General features: G+C 40.9%; 1 protein-coding gene across 7 annotated transcripts in view; it reads right to left on the reverse strand.

Annotated features, from left to right (window-relative positions):
• Positions 1-24,925, reverse strand: part of LOC118171631 (glypican-5-like) — a 411,554-nt gene that overhangs the window by 131,805 nt on the left and 254,824 nt on the right. For all 7 annotated transcript variants that reach the window (XM_035334914.1, XM_035334910.1, XM_035334915.1 and 4 more), the window contains one exon: positions 16,833-16,953. In XM_035334914.1, coding sequence (XP_035190805.1) covers positions 16,833-16,953 — 121 coding nt within the window. The remainder of the gene's footprint in view (positions 1-16,832; positions 16,954-24,925) is intronic.

Below are 24,925 nucleotides of genomic sequence, written 5' to 3' on the forward strand. Positions count from 1 at the left end.
ACAAAAATGTTTAGCAACTTGGCATCCCACACAACAGCACTGACTGCTTGTAGATTGAAAATAACCACTGCCATTTATTAAAATGCCTTGAGGCCAGTTACGCTGGGTCTCACACTGGGTTGTACAGGGCACTTCTGGTGTATTAGTTACCACACAAATGGTATTCCCAAAAGCAAAGCTCATCCCCCAGCCTTTTCTGGATAGGAAATCCCGGTTAAATTCTGTGCAAAGGGTAACTGTGGGCCAAGGCCTTCTGTCTGCTGCTGCCATGTACAATACAGCCTGCTCTATAGTTTGGCCTAGCAAACTAAGTTTGGGAAGCTGTGTTTTAATCCAAAATCCTGAAGGGATGCTTTTGCCCACTGCTTTTGTCAAGAGCCACAGTAAGATACTTGGCAGCAGTCTGGTAACAAATGAACCCGAGGAACTCCATCAATGCAACTACAAGTTTTGGCTCAGATCACTGAAGTGCTCCAAAAGCAATGCCCAGGTGAAACACACAGATGAGCTTCTAAACCTTCAAAAGAGAATGCTGTCTTCTCTAAAATTTGAGTGAAAGTTATTACTATCTACACGTGAACATGAGTGCAGGGCAGGGAGGAAGGGAGAAGGTACCGCCTAAGGATCAAGTACCAAAGACAGAAGTGCAGCAGGCCTGGAGGCCTCGTGGTGTCCAGAGTGAGCCCTCCAGGTGGGAACTGGGCAGAGTACACCAACAGATGCTTTGCGGATGGCCATCGACTTGTCCTCTCTTACACAGACAAGAAAAACATTAATAGGAAGTCTCAGGTAACCACCTGACAGAGTTGTCAGTGGCACACAAGCATTTGCCTGATCAACTGCTTTTTGACTCTGCTGTCGTCAGCTAGCAATGATCAAAACTCTGTGCATACTCAACATACCTGCATATACAGGCCAACAGAGTGGGTTAAAGCTGACAGCTTTCTGAAACTTACCAAAGCCCAGACAAGATGGAAGCCCACTCAAGCTGCTGGAGTTACTGCATGTCATTTCTGTCACATCTAGAACTCCAAATAAAGCCACCTTAAGGAGTGGCATCCTAAAATGAGAGCCAGGACTGCCACAAAATGCTGTGGACTTGCAGGTGATAAAGAGTATTTTCGGGTGAGGGCTACAGGAGGTGGGCAAAGGGTCTGGGAGGACAAAGACAAACAGGTCTTCCTCAGTATCATGTCATCAGGGCTGATGTTGCTGTTTTCTGGTTCATCCTGGACTGAGAAATGAAAATATGGAGCATTTGAATTCTCAGGATTCCGTGTTCTTTAAGAAATCAAGCCCATCTGCCCCTCCAGGAGCCAGACTAGCGCTGTCTTTTCCCATCTCTCTCACAGGGCTTATTGCAAAATAGTGGAATAAAACTGATTGATTTAGCTGCAGTAACACAACTGTCATGTACTTGTAGCTCCAATGATCTAGGATTTAATCCGAATCCAAGGCAGAAACCAGGGAGTAAGTGTGAATCTGCTAAATCTCCCATTTGTTCCCTCTGACAAACCCTGAGGTTTCAACTCAGCTGAACTTGTATTCTGGTCGCAGTGGTTGAGCACTGCAACAGGAACAGAGGGATGCTGAGAAACAGCTTTTGGGGTGATGCTAAGATTGGACTGAATTCTGGGCCTGCACTGGAATAGCACACCCCCAAACCACATCCTCTTTCATCCCACACTGGAATCTTCCATTAAGAAGCATGTCCCCACGCTTGCCCACACCCACACAAACATATGGCCTGCTTCACAGCCCCAGGGATGGGGTTCCACCCATCACCCGCCACCCAGTTATCGCTGGAAAAATCAAATGCTTCATTTACAGCGAGGAATGGGAAGGAGGAAAGGGTAGGAGAGAAAATGAGAGCAGGAGAGAGCTAAAAAGCAGACTGAATTTTCTGGTGCCTTCTCTCATCCTCTACAATTTCTACCTCCACAGCTAAAGCATGCTGGGGCCATTCTCTGGGACCCAGACAATTGTGCAAATAGAAACCAGACCAGACTTCCTCTTTTAAGTCCACTTCTCAATCCCCTATAGAAGAATGAGGCTAAAATATTCCCTGGGATTCAAACAAACTCCTCAGTGTGAAATACCTCCACAGACCAGAATTTATGTGGATTTGAGACTCCAGCAAAATGATCTTGTTCCTTCTCTCTCTCTCTGTACCAGCCAGAAGGAACTAATGCATTTTGATCATCTGATCTCTCTGAAATTGCCACGAGCCCACCAGCAGGCTGCTTAGCAATTGCAGACAGTTTAACTCCTGCTTACTAGTTTAACTGCAGCTTGACAGTTCATATTGACCTATTTCGGCAAATCCCAGATTACAGTCATTCAAGTTTTCCCCTGCTTGAACTGCATCCACCTACAAAACAAACAAACAAACAAAAAACAAAAACAAAAAACTGTGCTGGCTTAATCAAGGCAGTGCAACAGCAGAGGTACAGTTAAAACCCTGTGTACAGACAATTCCCAAGAAGAACACAGTGCTCTGCATCCTTTGCCCCATTTATGCTCTCAGTGCATCACTCTCAGGCGCTTCATCCAAGAATCTTTTCTCAGGAACCAAATTTGCCATATGTGGCAACATGTCTGTGTAGTCCAAAAACTTCTGAAACAGGGGAAATTTGCTACGAGAGAAACTTCCTGCACAGATAAAATGGGCTATGGGAATGTGGTTGAACTTGACCACTTAAAATTTTGCTGGAGGAGCAGGCTGGCAGGCAGACAGGACTTTCTTGAAGAATGAAGAAAACAAACAAACAAACAAAAAAACACCATAGCATTTACTAGAATTCATACATTGCACAGAGATACTTTTTGCCTCAATATTACTTGTTTACTATCCAAGAGTATACCTCATCATGCAGGATAAGACAGTTTCCTATTGTCCTTTACCCTGCCTGTCACAGGTTTTGCCTTTAGCTTTATCATACATTTAGATTTTCTTCTCAAGTTTTACATGTCTTATTTTCTCCTTTGCACTGTTCAGAAATTTGTTCTTCTTAATTTTGTTACTTTTGAAATTAAGTGCTTTTCCTTTGCCGCTGAACTGAGATGCCAGATTAGCCAGATTATCCAATTTCCTGCACCTATGACTTTCTGTTTTTTACCATTACCTTTAGAAGTTGAATAGAAACCTTGTATTTCAAAAAGTAATTATTCAAGTTTTCAAAACAAATTCAGTACATTTAGTTTTGTTTGTCTCCCAAGTAAGCAGCAATGCATTATATTTTGTTTGGATTATTAGTTCATACATCACATTACAAGCCCAAAAGATATTTTACATGTACAGCAACTACTGTGCAACTTTTTAATACACTAACTACTTGGAAGTGATTAGTGAAACTAGATGAAAAAAAAGAAAAAAGTATTTTAACCAGTTACTGAAATAATCTAATATAAAGATATAATATGGCTTCATATGGTTCATAGACAGACTAAATGAAGTCCAAAATTGACCTATAATAGTTGAAGTGATTCATTTCAAACACTTCTGTTAAGACTTCTGTATCGTGCTGCACAACTCAGAATTACCCTGGAGACCAGAACTTTATGCAACAAAGCCCTTTAATATTAAACTTATATTCAAGTCACTGGCACAAATGGTCAGCTTCATCAAGTGGTTCAAAGTGCCTGCAGCTTGTTGCGGCACTCAGCCCTGACTTTATGACTTCATCCAGGCCCAATTATATAGTCTAAGAAAGCCAAATCCAAAGCTTTCCATTTACCGTTCTGAAATCCATTTTATATTATTAGATTCTCTTATTTCAAATGCCACATCAAATATGGCTCAGCGTCATTTTACTGCAGTGAAGCACAAGGCATATTTCATTATATTATCCAATAATTACATTGTTTGTCTGCCAGTTCACTCCCATGAACATGTCATTTTGAAAAACTCCACTGTGAGAGGCTCCTCTTATAGATACTGAAAGGAACAAACAAGACACAGAGCCCTGAAATGGCATTGAGCCTTTTTGATGATGTTTGCAAGCCTGATATGTATCAGGACATATGGCAGCATTTGAAACACTACGTGATTCATATCAAAAGGCTATGTTCTAGAGATTTGCTTCTGGCTACTAAAAGCCGTGTTCAAATTTGACTATCACTTCAATCCATTCAAATTAGTTATTAGACATACTTCCGTAACTGTGGAAAAGTCCTCCTCACATAGAAAAAAGTCCTCCTCACCTATCTTTTGTATCAGAACTACTAATAAATTAGAGCTGTAAAACTTCTTTTCCAAATGCTGGAAACAATGCAATGTGTGCATCCGTTTCTTTTTCACTGGGCACATTAAGAGCATGTAGAGGCCTACACAAAGTCATTTTCAGACGTGACTGAACTGTGTAAGACTGAGGACACATTGTGGTTGCTTCAAAACAATTCAGTCCTGTTACCCAGCTCTTTTTGGGACCACATGATGAGGCGTGCACGCTGCCATTAGCCTGGGATGTAGGAAGAGGCATGCAGGAGCACATTCTGTGCTCCTGTATAAGGGCAGACACCTCTACCCAGGTGTGCCCATGGAAAACTGCTGAGTGACCTGCATGTTGAAATGCCATACTGAAATGAAGCCTTCTGGGGGGATAAATGATAACGGTTGGCAAAGGTTAGCACTAGCCTTGTCAGAAAAGCCTCCACAGAAGTCCTTTTATCATCAACAGGAAGGGATGAGCCAGAGTAACAGCCTCGATGCTGAGATGTGAGTTACACTCTGGAAGAAGGCAGCTCCTTCTCCAACAATTGTGCAAAGGGTTTAACCTCAGAAGGCTTACACCAGTGTCTGTATCTCTCATTTTTGAACACAGCCTTCACTCAAACATGCATACAATTATATACAATGTGAATAGCTCACAGAATTATTTATGTCCCTAAAGTTAGGGATGTATGTAAATATCGATTCTGGGCATGAGGATGGTTATACATGCTGGGTCTTGATTGCTTACATTACCCTTTGCAGACACTCCCCTGTATTTCTGCACCAATAACCTCCTGTGAGCCCTTGGTTGCTGTAGGAGGCTGAGACTCCAGCTTCTGCCTTGCAGCGAGGCAGGCACCTTCTGCAGCTGGGGGTGGCTCGCGCTTCGTGCCTTGGTGGTGACAAAGGCGACTCAGGTCTTTGGGGTGGGGAGACGTGCTTGCACGAGGTTTGCAGTAACAGACTCTCAATGGGACAAGCATGTTCTCCAGACTGAAGACTGGCATCTTTGCACAGCTCAAAACTGATTTTGAGAAAACAGCAATGAAAATGTGTGATTTCTACATGCAAAGTAGCACTGTCTTACTCACTCTCTTGCATTTTTCACTTTGCTATTAATGTAATAGCAGGGCTACCCATTTCTAGAGGGAACCGGTGGTCTCCTGGGTGACTGTTCTGCATAATGACAAGTTCATCCATGACATCTGGGACTGGGAATACTCAACCCCAAATAGATCCACTCCCACGTAGCTGCACTGAGGCACAGGCTCATTTCAGATGCATGAAAAAGGCAAGTGAAATAAATGTATTATCTCACTTAGATCGCATACAGTCCCAAGAAGCAGGACAGACTGTAGGTGTCACAAAACCGTACATAGTAAATAAATCATATTTGTAATGCAATGCACTTCAGTTAGCCTAAACCTAAGGTGTTTAGGGGTACAGAAAGTGAGGGCCTGGATGTTTTCAGGACTACAGAGCTCAAATCTCTCAGTAGCATTTTTAGCAATGAAATTGCTAAACGTAAAACTTAAAGGTAGCGAGCGTCCCACCTGCATGCTCAGGAGCCACAGCAAACAGACCCTTACACACTCCTCACTGCTATTCAAAAGAACAGCAAAGAGCAAATGGTTTCCAACCGTAACAACCAAGGCTTTTCTCAGCATCATGCACACAGTTTCTCCAGGTATAAGCATGTGCAAATTCTGCACTCTGCACCTGAGCAGGCTGCTGCCTAGCCTGCACTCTCCATCTGTTTAGGTCACCCTCACTCGTGGCATACGGGCAGGACTTGCACAGGGATCTGCTCCACGCGAGACATGGAGACATGCTGTTTACTTCGGTTGCTATTTCCTTTGGTTGTTTTCCTATAGGAAGCAGGAACTTCCAGGTATCCTGCTATCAAGTTATTATATAACTGCTCTTGCTTTATATACTGGAACATATTTCAGTGTATAAAGGTATAAAGTGCCTGTTTCATGCCTAAGAACTATTGTTTACACATTCAAGCTGGACCGTGAGAATGTTATAAACAGGAAGAACTGAGGCCCTAGAAGACTGGTGTACTTATTTTCACAGATTGAAGCAAGCAAGCACAACGCTGAGGTGCCCCAGAGAAGAGGCATATATATGCCAAAATATATGTCTCTAAAAATATTGCCAATGCATTTTCGAAAAAAATCCTTAATTGCCACTGGCTATTACTTATTACAGCCCTTAACATAAACACTCTGTGGGGCTCTGTATTTTGTCATTTAAGCATCACGTAGCCAGTGCATACAATGTTGCCTTGGACTTTTAAGGAAGGCTGAGGAAAGTCACTCAACTCACATGTGCCCAAGTTTGCATTTAAGACACAGATGCACAGTATTTCCCAATGACTTCTACCAGTATTTCAGCTCCTAGGGAAACCATCACAAATTGTAGTGATAGAACATCTCTTCTAAAGGTACCAAGCTGGAAAGACACGGTGGGGAGAGTCTTACTAAGAAGGGCTCTCTGAGAAAACTACACCAGCTCTCCAGATTGCAGCTGAACACTAACAGAAGATGTTGGGTCTGGTTCTGTGCTGAGCTGACGCCAGACTACTGCCCAGCCTGTGTCATAGCTGGGCTACAGGAACATGGGCTGTGCAAGAAGACCACTCCCCGCCCCCCCCCCCCCTTTTTTTTTTTAACCATCTAATTTTAACTGTCCCTGTTAATCCAGATAGAACAATGTTTATTATGGTAAACTACAATGTGGTCCCCTGTAGCTGAAGAAATGACTTTCCATTCCTCGCCGTTTTTCCTCTCAGGTCTACACACACAGCCTCATAGCTGCACAGGACTGAATTGAGTTAGAAGCAAACTGCAGAGACTGTCTGGAGTACAATGAAATCAGCTGCTACACTCAGCTGAAGAGCTCTCGTGGTACCTTTAAGTAATACACCTATGTTATTTTAAAATGGACTTAAACTAGGCTGCCTTTCAGAAACAGAACATTTCAATATAAGTAAGACCAACCAGTAAAAAGGTAAGAGGAAAGACTAGCCAATACTCGTAAAAGTAACAGACGGTGGAAATTAGAGTGCACTAAGGTTTGTAAAATTCCCACTATGTTTTTTGGTATTAACTGGACTTAGATTATGTACAAATCTCTGTGTCTCAACACAAAAGCAAGAAGATAAAAATTAAGAAAAAGCCAGATGTAAAACAAAGGAATTTCCTTCCTTAGCAGAGAGTTCTTTCACGGTCAGTATTACAAAAGAGGTAAGCCCACCTTTTGTATCTGATGGGAAGCTTATTGTGGGAATTCTGACATGAGACACATAAGTACAGTATCAAAGTTTTGTAACAGGGTAAACAGGACACAGAATTAATGCCATTGGTGGGGAAATGTTTCCCTGAGGAAGCGAGAATGGCAACACTTGAAAGCTGGAAGAAGGGAGAGGTATCTCCAGGCCTGGATGCAAGAAGCTTCCGAGGCCTGCTTGTGGGCAGAGAGCAAGACAATGCCTTCTGCACTGCACAGCATGGCACAGCTGCCGCCACGCTCAGCACCCAGAGCGCTGGGATGCCTGCTCTTTTGGGGAACATGCTGCTGTGATCAGGTGGCTGTCAGGTGTAATACACTCAGATCTTCACAAGTGTTATGTACAACACTGAAGCAGTGTATGACACAGAAGCTAAACAGGTCTATTTTAAGACTGAATTTATTTAAACTGACAAATAATGCTATTGCATGGTAGCACTTCTACCTCAAACAAGAGGATTGTTCCCTTTAGTCTTTGCTATTTTAGTAATTACAATGGAACGCCTCCCTAAATAGAAGCGAAAGGCTATTCCTGACACTGCCTCTCCAATACAAATATTGGAGAGCCAAAGGCTTTCTTTCTAAAACCAAAGGCCAAGGGAAGGAACACTGGCAGAAGAGGAGTGCAGATGAAGCACTCCTCTGACGCTTCCTTGGGCAGCAAGCGCCTGGGAGCCGCTGGGGCAGCCCAGCTGGGCAGCAGCAGTAGCAGGCTGCCCGCCCTGAGCCAGCACCAAGGGCGGCCGAGGTCCTGCTCAGTGACTAGCATCAGCCACTACATTCACTAACATCCACTAACAAACCTCTCAGAGGGACGCCTCATCTGGACCTTCTCAGCTCTGAATTTACCAACTCGGGCTGCAATGCAACCCAAATCACTGCTGGAAACAGGCTGCTTGCCTCAACTGGGAAGTAGCAGTATACTTTACTAGCGTGAACATTAATCCACTCGTTACAATCAGTACAGATCCATTAGAGCTTTACAGGCAGAGTTTGACTAGCCTTCAGCTTTGTTCTCTTACATTGTCCTTTGCTACCTATCCCCTCCCTTCAGTACTTGAACATGAGGAGAGCAAAGTGGCCCTGGTTCTTGCTTTTGGCCAATGATAATCATTTGAAGACCTTTACTCCACCATATAAAAAGAACCATCAGCCCATAAATACCTGCTTTTCTTTCCTATTATACTAAAATTACAAGCACCTTATCGTACTTCAGAAATTAGATCAGAAATAAATACCACAATCACACTCCTAATGATAATAACTTAATGCAATGTGTATCACTTACAAGTATTAGAGTGATCAAAACAAGGTGATGGGCTAATAAAACAAGTATTTTCATAAAAGAGAATTTATACTTTCAGTATGACTACATCTTATTTAATTCAATTATTAGGCATACATCATTGATAGCTGCTGACTTCCTAGCTTTAAAAATCAATTAACATCAAAAAGAACAACCTAGCAGTCAGACACATGCCTCTCCCTCTCTGCCAACACCCACTAAGGGCCATTGATGGTCAAGAGCTGTAACAAACTTTCTTAAGGGCATGCATTTTGGCTATCACCTTTTACCACGACAACAGTTATATTTGAGTCCCATGTTTCTCTTGGGGAGGCAAGGAGCTACAGAACTTTCATTAATAATGGAGAAGTTTCTTCTTTTGCTGCTTCCTCCCTCACCCCTGGCAGCCCTCCCCAGTCCCCAGGCTGACCAGCTCTTAGAGGCCCCATGGGTACTTCTCTTGGGGGCACACTGCAGAGGATGCAGAGGTGTCTTCCTGATGCCCCGACGTGAGCGGAGAAGGAAAAAATGGCTTTACGCCTGTCATCACAGTAACACTTCCCAGTTGATCTACATTGTCCCCAGGTACAACCAGCACCACTGGCTAGGAAGCAAGCTTTTCTCATTTCCCTTGGTGAGCTGGGTCCCCGTGCACGCAGGGGACAAGGGCAGCAGCCCCAAGCCCCGCCAGCTTTGGGTGCCCGCACCAGCTCCCTCCTGGCCTCGTGGTGCTGCCCCGCAGCCCACCACCAGGCAGGGCAGACTCCAGCGAGGCTCAAGCCTTCTCCTTGCTCCCAGGCATTATATCTGAGGATCCCAAGCACTTCTCAGCTCATCCGAGAGAGCAGACATCAGCTTGGTTTTGATCATCAGCTGCAGCTAGAACCGGGCACTCAAACCAAAGGACAGGTTCTGGGGATTTTTTGTTATTAATATATATATTATTCTTTTCAAAATATGTTTTCCTATATGTGAAATGTTTTGGCTCAGTTATAGATTGAAACAGCAGCTCTCCCCTCCCTCTTCCCCCACTTGGCTCAAGTCTCAACTGTGACTCAATATGTGATTTTGATTTATTAAGACTAATTTCCCACAATGAGCAAAACAAAACACATACAATGGCCCATCTGGGCAAATAATTTCTGAAAATGCTTGCAAGACAAATCGTACTGCATACACTGAGACTCAACACATGAATAATAAACGGGCATTTTAGCATTATATATTTTCTAGCATATAATAAGATATGCTGGATTTACATAGAGATTCAGATTTATTTTAAAACATTTCTTGTTTTAAAATGTTTCATTTTGGTTTACTTGAGCCAGTATTTTACATGATTTCTGTCTCTATTGAAGTCTCAATGCTGTTTCTAATACTAAAAAGTCTTTCCTTGATCCTAATTAAAACTATTTAATAATATTTCAAGTCCCTGTATTAAACAGAAACAAACTACCCACAGACCTGAGGCCAGCAGGTACACGGATTTCAGCTGGGGGTGACGTACACCTCAGTTAGCAACGAATGAAATGTTAAATACGCCCCCTGTGAAACAGCGCTCCGGTGATGTGCTTTCTGTAGGCCTGGACGAGAGCAAGCCCCTCCATTCTGAATCACAGACAAACATCTGATTTTGACAGCGGTTTTAGAGCTACAGCAGAACCAGGGTTAGAGCTCCCAAACTCCTTCTCCCTTTAACACCTAAGGGCATACGACAAAGCAAAGCCACTCTCATGCCGCCTAGGGACTGCAGCTGCCAGGCCGTGAGCTCGGAGTTCGCACACCCCAGGTGCAAAGCCTGATGACCCAATTATTATTGCCGGCTGCTCTATCTGCCTCTCAAGGTTCCCAGACAAAGAGGACCTGAGTACCTTTTTGTAACCCCATGGCCATGTCTGTGTGTTTCCGGGAGGAGCACAGCTGAGCTGCCTGCAGCTACCAGCTTCCCTTGCTCCCTACATGCCCACTCCATGGGGATGCTCCCCCAGCACCTCAGAGGGGTTGCCAAAGAATCAGAAACGAGCAAAGGCACAAATTTATGATCTCAAAGCAATAGCAGTTTGCAGAAATCTAAGACCAGCATAGAATTTTGAGACGTCAGATGCCCCAGCACACTACTTGAATATATTTCTTCCGAATTTTACTCCTTCTGATGGCAGCCCTGACAGATAAATGCTCCCAAGCAATCAGCAACTTCATCCTACTTAATTGCCTGAGATCTACAGCTTTTATTGCAAGAAACATTTCTTAGTGAAGCATCCCCAGTACCACGTACTCTGCTACATGCTACTATATCCCAATGCACTGCTCTATGGTGCACTGCACTGCTCTACTGCTTTGCAAAGATGGCTCCTATTGATTTTGATTTTTCTTGGTAACAAAAGAATCCCCCAACAGTCAGCCAATGCTTTGTCTCATCTGTGATTGACAAGTCTATGGAAAAATGTTACAAAAGGGAAAAGCTCTGAACTTTCAGAGGACTTGCTAAGAACTATGTATGACAGAAATCTGCCAGTTCTTTAAAGAAACAAGAGAACACTAAATTGCTACATGATTTTTGTTTACTTTTCCCAGGCTGACAGCATTTATGTATCTTTCCTTGCTTTAATCAGAGACATGATGAAATCTGATATCTCCATTATTTTTGTACAGCATATGTTACTTATGTACATATATATTTCCTAAGAGATGGAAAACCATACAGAAGGCAAAGAGAAGGATTATACTCAGTCTTTGAGTAAGCTGGATATTTTCAAGCATTGGCATGAGTTGTTTCATTGCATATGGATTATGAAAAAAATCATAACTTATCTCAGAGCTGGGCATTCAGCATCTGTATCTGGAAGCAGAGAGATGTCTGATCCTTAGCAGGGAAGAAGAAAAACAGCCCATGAATCTAATAAGCATGAACATTTTGAAGGAAAAAAAAAAAAAAAAAAAAAAAAAAAAAAAGATGAGAAACAACTCTGTGTAACTGATGAAATAATTTGAGTTGATAGTTTATCTCAAGATAAGGATGAACAATTTTTATATGGCAGAGTGGGAAATAAAAAAATAAACAGTCCATTTGTTCTTTCCTGGCATTACAAGACTTTACACCTAATTGTTTGGAGTTTGAGTAGTGCTGAGTAGTGATGTGGGTCCTACGTTACTTGCAAGATGTAATATCAGGCTTGGGGTCAGCTGGGTGGCATCTCCAACAGGCCGTGAAGGCACGCCTCTGGCACATCACAGCCTTACCCCTCCCGTATTTCTGTACAGGGTATCCATCACAGAAATACCTGCAGCAATGAATCCTGAAACGTGTGCACAGATTAGTATTGCATTGTACACCCTGCACATCTAGGACTGGCACTTTCAGTGCGTCTTTTTCTACTAATCTGTGCATCTGCATTAACTACTATGTTCCAAATCACACACAGGCTGCTTGGTTAGCCAACAAAGAAAAGATGAATCTCTAGGATTTTCAGATGTCTCCCTTCCTACTTTCAGAAGTAATATGGAACATCTGAAATCCCAAACAAACGTCCAAAGTCTCTAAATGCTTTGGAAGACGGAATGCAGATGGAAAAGGAGGACCTGTTTTGGAAATTCCGACATAGGGCATTTCTAGAAAAGCTGTTTATTTGGTAAGAAACACGTGTCTTTGAAGGTTTTGCTATGTGCATAGGGGGCAAGCAGTAATATTTTCAGCCTATTTGGGCTGTTTAAATCCCAAGTACTAGAAGCAATATAGCAGCAGTCTAAAATGTCTACCTTCTTTCTATGTTTTCATTGGATGAAATGAAGAACAGACTATTTTGAGTCTTAGTCCAAGTCAGCTACAAGTTTGGATAAAAATCAAACCAATGTGTCTCCACTTAAATCTCATATAAGAAGTCTGTAATGTAATAAATTTTATAGATGTCTGAAAAAATATATACACATTTAAATTAAGTAGTAGTTAAATGATTTATAGGATTATTCTCCATTGTCTAACCCAATTAAATTTACATTCAAGATTAAATTATGGCTAGCTCATATTATTGATAAGAAACATCTCAGTGTTGTTTGGAACTTTGCTATGATGGCATCCTTTGTACACAAATCTAAAAGGAATTCACGATATATGTGTTTCTAAGTTCAGCTGGCAGATTCATGTGACTTCAGTGGGGAAAAAAATATAAATATATGGGTCCAGATTCAGCAAGATTTGATTTGGCATCACTTTCATTTTAAACTCTAGGATACTGCACTGAATTACAGCCATGCCCTAAGCATCCATCCCTGACTGACAATACCAAAACACACTGTATTCTAAAAATCTGTTACGATTAGATTTAGGCTGACAAAAGACAAATAAGTTAAGCTTGTACAATACTTATATTATAATCCTTTGAGAGTGTCCATGCAACTTCGCTAGTTAAGTTATAGTCAAACCTTTTTCCCCTTTCCCTAACATGTTCTTTGCTTTCAATGTAATTGATCCTTTGGGATTTTTAACCTTAGCCTCCAAACCTCTTGTGTTTGAACTGTGAAAAGCATTATGCTGAAAGAAAACTCTAAAACATATTTAAGTGTCATTATGTGGCAAGAAGTAGTACTCCAAAAAGGAACAATGTGAAAAGGAACAATGCGGGATTTCATGTTTATTATCAGTTGTAGTTCACATCTGCTCTACTCACAAAAAAAAAAAAAAAAGGGAGGGGGGGAGGGGTGAGGAAAAGATTATTTTAACTTCTATTTCTTCAAACTCAGCCTAGGACTTCACCTGATCTTTTTTTGCAATACTATAAGTAAAACTTACTGTAAATTGTAACTCAGTAATTCTGTCGATATGTGAGTCAGCAGCCCCAATAAGCCCTTCAAAAACCTTATCTGATTAGGGTGCAAATAACAGTAATTGTTGAGTAATATTCACTGAAATACACCTTTCTTATGGCTTTGCTAAAAGGTTATGAAATAGCCTGCAATTTGCATAAACATTTTGTTTTAAAAAATACTATGTGGTGAGGATTTAAGACCCACATGAAAAAAAAAAAAAAAAAAAAAAGAGAAACTACTGTAATCTCCAATGAATTGGCATTTAAGCCTAAAAGAAAGTCAGGAATGGAGGAAGACAAGCATAGGGATTATTTGTAACATGCTAGAGTTGGGATGCAACAATATGAACAGTAATACATCACTGAGTTTTGTCCATGTCCCTGGGATGTAGGACCAATGAAGATATGAATCTCTTTATATCTGTGGATAAAGTCATAATTAGGAGCTAACAGAGGAATGCTGGCTGGGCACCAAGGACTCTCAGTTTTGGATTTAAATGAATCGATACTTTGCCACTGGGGGAAGGCGGCTGCAGCAGGCTTGGTGACAGGGAAGGGCTGGGGTCCAGCAGTAGAAGACAGAATGTGGAAGAGGGACTATCACAGACAGCAGTACTTAAGACTTGCTCCAGAAAAGCTTTGGAATTGCTGAGCTAAGGCACGTCTTTTAGAAAAATGAATCCTGTTGATCTGAACGTAGCTGTAGTGGACAGTACTCCCCGACCTAGCAAATCGATCCAGCAGATGATTAACCCGACAGTCCAAAATGCACACTGCTGCAAAAGAGACAATATGAGGCAGACAGAGAGCCAGCAGGTCCAGGCTCTCTGACAGATGGATGCAGCAAGCCTAGAGCTTATTTTGTTAGGACAGAAATTGTATTTTTCTTTTTAACTCTCAGCACATCTTTCTCTTATCCAAGAATATTCTTTCTTCTGTGTAGTTCAGCAGTATTAGTTAAGTAGTAGAACATTAGTGAGGCCTACTCATATTAAATCAGCTCTGATGGACAGTCTGTGCAATGCTTTGTTCCCTGCTCTCCAGGCTTCCTGCCTCTCTAGGACTGGTTCTACACATGAAATATGCAACCATTGCTTAAAGTGGCATTGCAAATTTCAAACATTTATGGAGATACAAAGATAACGTGTTATTTTATCACTGTTTAAATTCCACCATGCCTACTGCGTCCAAATTTTAAAGAGAGAGAGAGAGAAGAAGAATTTGATGAAAAAAATCAATTTGTCCATAAAATGAGTAATGGGATTCTGTATCTCTCTTCATCTACACAGTCTACACACACTATTGATGACACTTTAAAATCCTGATTTAATCGGCTTTTCAGTGTCAGTTTTTATTTGTATATTAATATCACAACTGAAATGAAAACTCAAGAAGCAGAAAACAGCTACACATGTTCGATGTTATATGTGAAAGCCTTAGATATTTAGCAACTTCTTTGATGCTTTGATCTCTGAAGAAATCTTACTAAAATTATGATCAAAGGAATTTATATTATTCCAAGTACTTAAAACGAACAATCTTAGGGCAATAATCAGTATTCTGTTTAATCCTTCACCCTTGGAATCCATTATTGCTAAGCACCTCAATCTGATGGGAGTTACATTTACTTAGGGATGATATTCTCCTAAAAGAGAATTAGAAGTAACACAAAGCAACCCTTCCAACTTGTATGAAGAGCTAGGAAGAATAACTAAAAAACGGTCTTTGAAGATGTTTTTCAAATGTACATAACTTAAGAAAATTGGTATGCAGCTCATTATAACATTGTTCAGTTTTGTTTTTTTCCTACAAAGAAACAGAATTTCCAATACACAGCTACTTTTAATTTAAGCTATTGCTATTTCCTATTGTCAGTGTTTATAGAGGACAATTACACAGATGGATATATCTAATACATATAAAGTAAATTAACACTCTATTTGATAACATACAAAGGCAGATAAATAATACATTATCCTTTTCATCAATCTGGCCACATGTCTATTTCACTGTAATACCAAGTACTGCATCACACTGGTTGCTATAATCCCCTATGGCAAGTTAAATCAAACAGTGTGATACAAAAATCCTTAAGCTGCAGCCTACAGAACATAAGAGCCAAGCCAGATTTAACAAAAACACTAATTGCTAGTTAGATTATGTATTTATCACCAGTTGTTGATGAGAGGTAAGGGAGGGATGTACTTTTGCAGGAACAAATAAGAGATTAAACAATGACTCCCTGTCACAGACACAGTTTTAAGAAATTCCTGCATCCTGACTAAGCAATTCATCTTCCCATTTTACCTGTGCAGATTATTTTTCTTCTTGTTCTTCCCACCCACAAAGGTGGACTTTAATCTTCCAGTTTTCTACAAACAGTTTATATCCCCATGCTCCGTCACTCTTTAATGGTGAAGGATTACGAGCAGACTAATGTGCAAACACATCTGACTTGTTGTAAGCATTCTTCCAAGTTGACAAGAAAACATGCCTACATTAAATGAAAATCAATCTCTGTTACATCTGTTAGCTCCAGCTCACTTGGACTAGCACTATTGTAGGAACTCACTAAGAGGTGTGCTAAAGCAGTAAGAGCAGAGAATCATGCAGTTAGCTTTGAAAGGCTACTGATCTACTACTAGGACTGCAAGTGCATCTGGGAGAACACAAACAGCTGATAGAGGCAGACAGACTCATCTTGCATCTGACAAACTCGTTGATAGGTATATTTCCTTTGGGGCTGAAGGGCCTGAGAATAATGCTCAAGGAAATGTTTTCAAAGGGGCACAGCCAATTCATCCTGGAGCGCCTTCTGTCCTGACCAGCATTCTGTGCAGTTCAGTTCCCCCATGGTTATAGACCCGTTTTGTCTTTTCATCTGTTTGCATCTACACCACTGATGACCAGGAACCCGCACAAACAGCACGATACTCCTCCAACACAGCAATACCATGGGACTCCAAAACGCCCTCACACAGCTTGACTCTAGGCACAAGCTTGACGTGAACGGTGGGGCTCTATGTCCCTGGGACACCAGACCACAGGACAGTTAATCAACCACTACGGGACAACAGACAGGAATCGGAGCAACTTCCAGAAAAAAAATTTTGTCTCATTAGAGTTCATAATCCAGCTGGCACAACAAACTCTCTGGATGCCTTTAGTAGCAGGCCCACCCTTCAGCTCTGCCACCAGACCCAGTGATAAAATGCTGGGATCTCTAAAAGTTACTTACTTGATTAAAGTGCTGAAGTTTATCAATTAAATTACTGATGAGGGGGTCTAGTCCTCTGACTTTCAGTTCTGGATTATTAATTTGTGCCTTCAGTCCACTGGAAACAACTCTGCTGGTGTAACTGAAAAAAAAAAGAAGAAAACATCAGTGACTGGAACCACATCCATCAGAATCAAAAATCACATTGAAGGGAACATACAAAAGTAAATATTCTGTAAATGGTAATAGAAATTTGTAATAATTATTTATGGTTTTAAATACACCAAACCAGAATAAAATCATTTTCTTTTAGTATCAGCCCTTCAGACTTTTCAATTCACAAACAAACATCAATTTTATAAACCACTGGGATTCCTTTTGTTAGTATTTTAACATTTGAACCTTTATAACCACCATTCTCAAGTTCATTCATGAAACAATGAGTGCTGATAGCTTCCAAAAAATCTTTCTTCCATAATCACAGAAACCCAGGGGATTTCAGAAATAAACTAAGTATCATGACATTGAAGTAAAATCCAATAAAATGGCAGCCTGATTTGGAAGAAATTCTTAATGAAAGACTGAGATTGGATTTTTCTTGCTATACAGATTATAATCAAACTCTCTGGACACACCGTAAAGCAGCATCTGTTATTATACCAGTGGTCTTCACCATGCCTTATCCATATTATCAACCTCCTCATAAAGTATCCATGTGCAGGAATTCTCTCTAGCCAAGTCTTGCTTCATTTGAGGAGCAGCAGCTGGTCTCACAACATAACGACCTCTCTGTTATCAGCAATCTTCTCTCACTGAGTGCTGACTGTTAGTTACTGTCAGTATCCAATACACTGCAGCGTAAAAACCAGATTGGTCTGGGCTTCCATCCATGTACTCTGATGGGTAAAATTCCAGGGCTATCCAAGCTTGGCCTCTACTTCTGAGCATGTCTTTAACACACTTGAGGAGGTGATGTCATCTCCACATGTACACTGAACCCAGTGCTTCCTGGAAGCTTCTACGTATTGACTAGAGAGTCAATCTGTTCAAGTATGACTTAAATTCAAGCCATCCACAGTACACTGAAAATCCAAGAGAGATACAGCACAACTTTTTGTTTGTTTGTTTTTGGTGAGTCAAGTTTTTGAGGGCTCTGTGTAACCACCATCATTACTTTGGCACTCGTTTGTAACAAAGCAGATCACAGAGGTTTGCATGACCAGTAAGGAACTGGAGAAGAGCCTGTTCCCAAACCCAGCTGTCTTAGACTGTCACATGTGCCTGGGAGGAGCCCATTAAGATGCCACACTGGCATCTTTACCAAACTCAGGTAGGAATCAGCTGCACTCCTTTAGACAAATGCCAGGAGAAACATCCTGCTAAATCTATCACTTCAATCATATCTACAGATCTTCAATAGCCCAGGTGTTCCATCAGTTAATTCTTCATTAAGACCAATTTGTGCTGAAGCTGAGGACAGCACTTCCAAGATGAAAAAGTGTCCAAATTCTTTCTTTTTTTCTCTGGCAGGGAGAGAGCTCAATCTCCTAATGTATTTTTGTTTCATCCTAATTTCACCTAGGACGAACGACAAATTTGATGCAAATTGCTGGCAGAGCATATTGCAGTATACTGCTGTTGAAGGTGTTGTTTAAAAAGAGAAAGAAGTGAGCCAGGTCCACCTTTTCAGTAAACTGAATAAAGTTCACTCCTCTCAGGAAAAAAATAAAAGGTTTTAACAAAGAATTGAAAAACAAACAAGCCAAACAAACAAACAAACAAACAGTATTTTTCACTAATAGCTGGACAGTAAGGAGAAAAGGACAAGCATTAAGGAAAATGTATTTCAGTAAGTTATAAGTTTATGCTCATGGAGCCTTTTATAGGTAATGTTCCAAGTTTTCTTGATGTGTAACTCAGAAATGTAAAATAATCCAGAAGTATAAAATTTCACAGTGCAATGGCATGTGCAAAATGATGGCCGGATTCCAATCTTATAAGCAGACTCAGGCAGCGGGACCAATGTCCAAAGGAACAACCCAGCTAAGGCAAGAGTGGTGCGGACTGTATCAACCCCCTTAAGGGTTCATTTGGACAACAGAGGAAATGGCTCCACCTTAACACACCTTTAGCTTTACCTTTACTGACAGATCAGACTACAAGCTGAATACTCATGGTTGTTAACTAGGTGACAATACATGGTTACCACTGCAGGTGTACAGGAACAAGTGAAACAGCTTTTCGAGATCATCCTAGTGCAGTACAGAAGAAATTCGGATTAATGAGTCAGCCCATGGTCTCCAGTCTGTTCAGTGATTCTCTGAGCACATTGCTGTGCCTAATCAGAACCTCAGCAACAGGAGCAAAAAGTAAGGGTTTAATTTTTCATACTGTTGACTGGTCTCCATTCAAACCCTGGCTGAAGTTATAAGATGTTCTCTAGAAGCACCAGTAATTACATTTCTGAATGTAGAACTCAGAATTGCTTTTCCTCTGTTGGTGTTGTTGCTGTAGTTATTGCTATTATTATTATTGTTTGTTTGTATTGTTGTTTCTTTGGCAAATCATACTCTCCTTTCCCACCTTGTGAATCACAACTCCATAAAATGCCTCTAAGCGCTATTACAAACCTACAGCACAGCATGGAGCCTGCATAAACATGAATGATTCAGAGCCAGCAGCAGCATTAATGCCAGAGTCCTCCAAGGGACCCAAAACATGTCATTCTCAGTCAACGTACTTACATTGCTGTTGCTAAATACATACCCTTTTTTACACACATTTTATCAAGAAAATGGAACCATTTTCTATGAATGAGTCTACAGTCCACCAAGACAAAGGGGATACTTATATGCTTCAAGTTCCATCTGTGCTTAAGGACTTTGCCTTTAAAGCTCTAGAGATATGCATAAATTACGCACAGATAATTCCACTGTCCAAACTGCTTGCAATTAGATTTATGACATTGATTACCAAAATTTCAGATGTCAGAGAAAAGCATGCATGAATTATGTGAATTGTGCATCATTTCCCCATCTCCTCAGTCTAGCACAGCTTCAGTATGGCAGCCACTGAACATCCAGCTGCTAACACAAGGCTCCAGGACGTCAGAGCTGGCCTGGCTGTGGTCTGCAGTGTGACCTGCATGGCTGGCAATGCCCAGAAAACCAACTGTAGACCTTTGGCAAGGAGACATAGATGTAACCTCTTCACCAAATGATGCGAAGAGAGGCAGAAGACCTACTTGCAGTGCACAGCAAAACCAACTCTTGAGTTTCCTTCTAATAACCCACGGGCTCTGCTAGCCTTGTGTGTTCTTAGTACTGAGCGACCGCTTCTGTAACAAAACCAAGCTCAGAAAGACTCAGATGAACTGAACAGTGAGATTCAGAGGAGATGGGCTACAATTCTTTAGAAGGGACAGGGCACAGAACTGAAGAAGAATCACCCAGCCAGTGAGAACGGAGAAATTCCTCCGGTCTGTCACAGCCAGGAACCAAGACTGCACTAGGAAAAGACATCACTCATACCCATCTGACCCGAACTACTACCTCGCAAGCAGTGCATCTTCCTACCAACACTGCGGCACGCCAAAATAGTTTGGAATAAACACTATACATTTCCCGAAAGATAATCTGATTATTTCACTTCTTTGCACTATCTAAAGCATTTTTTTTGTTGACATCAGATCCTGAATTACTGGAAATGTACATTAAGTAGGAGCAGGAATTGGCTTGCTTTATTTAATAACCTGCAATTTAACTGAAATATTGTAGTACAGAATTGTTAACTCTGGTTACTGCTCTAGTACTTTATTCATACTAGACCCAGAAAAGTCAGTAGGAACGGTCAGGGATGATATAAAAATATTGTCCCTGCAACAATCCTGAAAGTAGCCATTACATTAGAGCCCAAGGACAGCACGTACAGGTAGAATTCCCTTCCATGCCTTTAATATTCATGCCAATGTTACACCACTAATCATTTGGGCAAAGCTATGATGCTTTAAAAAGCAAATAAACACACCCCTCAAACCTCACTTTACAGTATTTCAGAAAAACAGTTTCAATTATTTTATATTTGCAGGCTTACAAAAGGGTGAAAAGTGAAATGCTATGTACACATGGGATTGCATTTCAACTGAAGATACACGTTTTTATTTTCTAAATAAATATAGATAAATGAAGAAACTTGAGTCTAAACATTTTTAAATAAAACCAGATGCTGTTCTGAAACGTTGTGTTCTTTTTAATTTCTAATAAGAAAAGGGATTAAGGTACAGGATTCTCTCAAAGACAAATAGGCCTTTTAAAATAGTTCAATACTTTAAAAACAACATCCAAAATGGAAAGGACTTCCAGTTCCAGGCAAACCACTGCAGGAGCTGCATTAGGGAGAGATCTAACTAGCAGCTGTATTTAGCCACAAAAGCCCAAGGAACAGGGTGCTGTTTTCATACCACTTCCTCCCCTGCTCCCTACAGTACACAACACCAGTCTGGATAAAAGTGTCTGATAAAGCTCTTATCGGAGCTTTTCCGAATATTATTGATCAACCTCCAGCTGGGAGACTGCTTCCATTATTCCATTTTCCTTGGGGTGCTATTACCCTCCGTTGTGCCACCAGGCACCCCGGTGCTTTGATGCGGTGGCTAATGGCCTGTCCTTTTCCGGAATGAAGTCAGCTCCAGCGAACGTACTCACCCCAGGGATTAGAGAGCAAGGCACCACACCAAACACCATGTGCTCTGCACCAGGCACTGAAAAATTCTGAATAATCTATACTGGAAATTCAGGCTGCCCTGATCTTCATCTGAGTGTAATTCTGCTAAGTTTAGCTCTCTTTCCTCTAACCGTGTATTTGGCCCAACACAGCTGCTTGAGAGTCATCGTGATTCTTATTTAATCGTGGGAGAAACTGAACATCTAACGTCACAAGGCAAACGTGAAAATCTGGGCCCCACACTCTGTTCAGAAGAATCAATGAATTACTGTGAACACGTCTACAGGAAAGAAATTGCTCTTGATGAAATAGTTTGTCCTACAGAGTTTCCATATATATAAAATAAGAATAAAATACGTTGGCTACAAAATGAATGATACATTTGCTGAGTTTTTTCTCACTTGTTGACCACATTTTTTGGATATAATTATGCACTATACATCACCAAGGAAAAATTATTGGAACAAGTATTTTTCAAAATCTGGCATACGTTTTTTCACCAGTTTTGTTAGTACTGCTTGAATAATTCTGCTGTGATCACCAAGGCTGAAATGGCAACACAACACCTCTCTGAGACATACTGGTAAGCTCAAACAAGTAGTGACTGAGAGTACTGGTCTGAAACTCACGTTATGCCATTTAATTCTTTGGAGTTATAAGAATGTGACTGTCCTATTTTCTATACAAAAGTATAATCTTATTCCGTACCCCCCTGAAACCTTTTCCACCCAGTAGAAAAATCACATTAAAAACCTGCAGACTGTCCACCTGTTAAAAATGTATTTTTTCAGCCTTCTAAAAAATCAACAGCTGTCCGGCAGCCTGCTAAAGCGAGCAAAGTCTGAAGAAAGCAAGCCACTGATTTTATAATCAACAAAATCATAAAACCATTGAAACAAAGCTAGACTTTACAACAATCATTAGACATTCAGCTCTGCTTTTTTTCATCTTTGTGCATAAATTCTTAAACAGGAAACTATTCCAGAGATATATGTTGCCCGTAAAACCACCCAGAAGTAGCTAGCACTATGCGAATAATAACTATAATGAATTTAAATTATGTCTTTTCGGGCCCATATGTCTGAGAGTCAGTCATTCACTGCAGGCTCTTATTTGCTAAAAAAATTCTGAAGTAGCCTGTTTATTTCTGCAACATACTCAACACACTGTCAGAGCAGACACCACCCACCACCACTAAATGACTCAGAGGTTAAAGGGTTAGAGGGGGAGAAGGGAGGAAAGAGCTTTGAATGTGTCATTTAGTAGAAGCAATGAGAAATATGGATAAGCTATTTAACTGGCCTTGAGATCCACTGAACAATTAATTCAGTTACATTAGGCATGGTTCACCAGATGGTGTGTTTTGTCTTATATTTATTCATAATTTGACCCTTGGGCTGGAATGGTTTGCCTGAAATTCAATTATGTGAATCCACTGCATATCTACACCAGGCTGTTGTGTCTCCAAGTTTGTAATTTTTGAGCCTTTCTCGTGTGCATGTGACATTCTGACCTACAGGGCTCTGCAAGGAACAATTTTCTCCCAGTTCAAAGCAAGCAGAAATGACCGGTAAAAGCAGTGACAAAAAAACTGCATGGTTGAAGAACAAGTTTGAAATGATATGTTGAGATTATCAGCTCAGATCCGATTAGCTCTTCTGCCCCCACTTCTTCACAAAAGGGAAAGATATGCGGAACATACACCTTTATATTTTTAGACCCCTTGTCCGGTCATTGGAGTTATATGTGACTCAACAATTAGTTTCAAGGAAGCAAAGAAAATGCCATTTTCCTGTCGTTTTCTTGATGCTTAAACACAGTTCTCCAGGAGGAAGCGCCAGCCAGCAGTGTTCTTCCTTGAGCCAGCTGTCCCCAAGCCGTCCCACGTGTTGAGACTGCTGGTGCTGAGTCCCTGACCAGCTCTTTCCATCCTCGTCATTAAAAGTGAGCAACAGGCAGATAGGCAGTGGTTCGCCTCTGAGCAGTTCCCCAAGTGGCACTCAGTGGAAAAATGCCTTCATCGTACCTGTCATTTCTGTCACAGTTTAGAAAACCTGGATTATGGTCACTGAACACCTTGGCTGAGAGGTCTCAAAGAAAGGAATGGTCAATCCTTGACGCTGTTCTCTAAGAACTACATCACCTTGCCCTAAGTAGTCACAAGAAATTAAACACTTTATTTCGAAAGCAGTACACCTTAACAAATTTACTGTCAGATAATCAGCAGCCATGAGGGGCAAAAAAAAATATGTTTTCAGTATTTTTTTTTTTTTTTTTTTTTTGTCTTATAGTTCAGCTCATTTCTACCTAACCTAACCATCTTGATTATTCAGCGTGTAAGCACTTTATAGAATTAAATCTTGGAAGATTTCATGACTATAACATTCATTCGGTTAGCGCGATCCATTAGGTCCTCCTGCACCCAGCACCATTACATTGATATACTCGTTTATAAAAAAGGTTTCAGTCAGGCCTCTGCTCATTGCAGAGCTACAGCAAGAGGAGCTCGATTCCACTGAGCAGCTGACAAGGGCCTTCTCTGACAATTAATGTCCTGAGAACACCACTGTGTAAGGGGCCATTTTGGGAACTCTTTCAAAGCTCCAGATTTTTCCAAGCCTTTGCATGCAGGACTGGAGGCTTCTGGATGACTGTTGGAAGTCACATCTGTCAATTTGCCAGCTAACCTGAAAATTAGTGGGGCTTGCTCGCTTGCTTTTAAGAGAAAAAAAAAAAACTTAATTTATGCCAGTGTACAGCAGGAGGAATTCTACCGATGTCAGTGGAGTTACACTAGTGTAAAATGTGGATACATCACATGAGAATTAGACCCTTTGTGCACAAAGAAAATGTTTCTTGTGTTCTTAACGATCAACTGAACACAACTGGAAAAATATTTTCCAAGAAAGAGATTTATCTGTTTAAAAATACCTCCATAAAGGGTTCATTTTGAAATGATTAAGTAACTGCCAACAGACTACAAGAAAGCTCAAATCTAGCACATAATGAGCTTAGCTGCCCTGAAGATTTTGTGAAGCAGAACTGACACAATGTGAATATCCTCTCTGCCAGAACTATTCTAATGGGCTTCAATGGAAGTTTCATAAATAATCTTGTTTATTAGTAATTATGGGAAATGATGAGACAAATACTGTTTGCTAATGGGCTAATCCCCCCCCCCCCCAAAAAAAAATCACAAAGCCAAACAGCCTTTATATCTTTCTCCTATAGGACAAACAAAAGACCTCCTGCACTCTGGATTATAAAGGCAATTTTAAGACTGCAGGTGCAAAAAGAAGTTACTAGAAGGTTTCAGATGACTAGATGATGCAACTCCATGAATACATGGAAAATCCCAGTGAAGAGCAACTTGATGATGGAGTGTACACGTA

This window comes from Oxyura jamaicensis, chromosome 9 (genome assembly GCF_011077185.1).
Source record: "Oxyura jamaicensis isolate SHBP4307 breed ruddy duck chromosome 9, BPBGC_Ojam_1.0, whole genome shotgun sequence".
NCBI classification, from domain to species: domain Eukaryota; kingdom Metazoa; phylum Chordata; class Aves; order Anseriformes; family Anatidae; genus Oxyura; species Oxyura jamaicensis.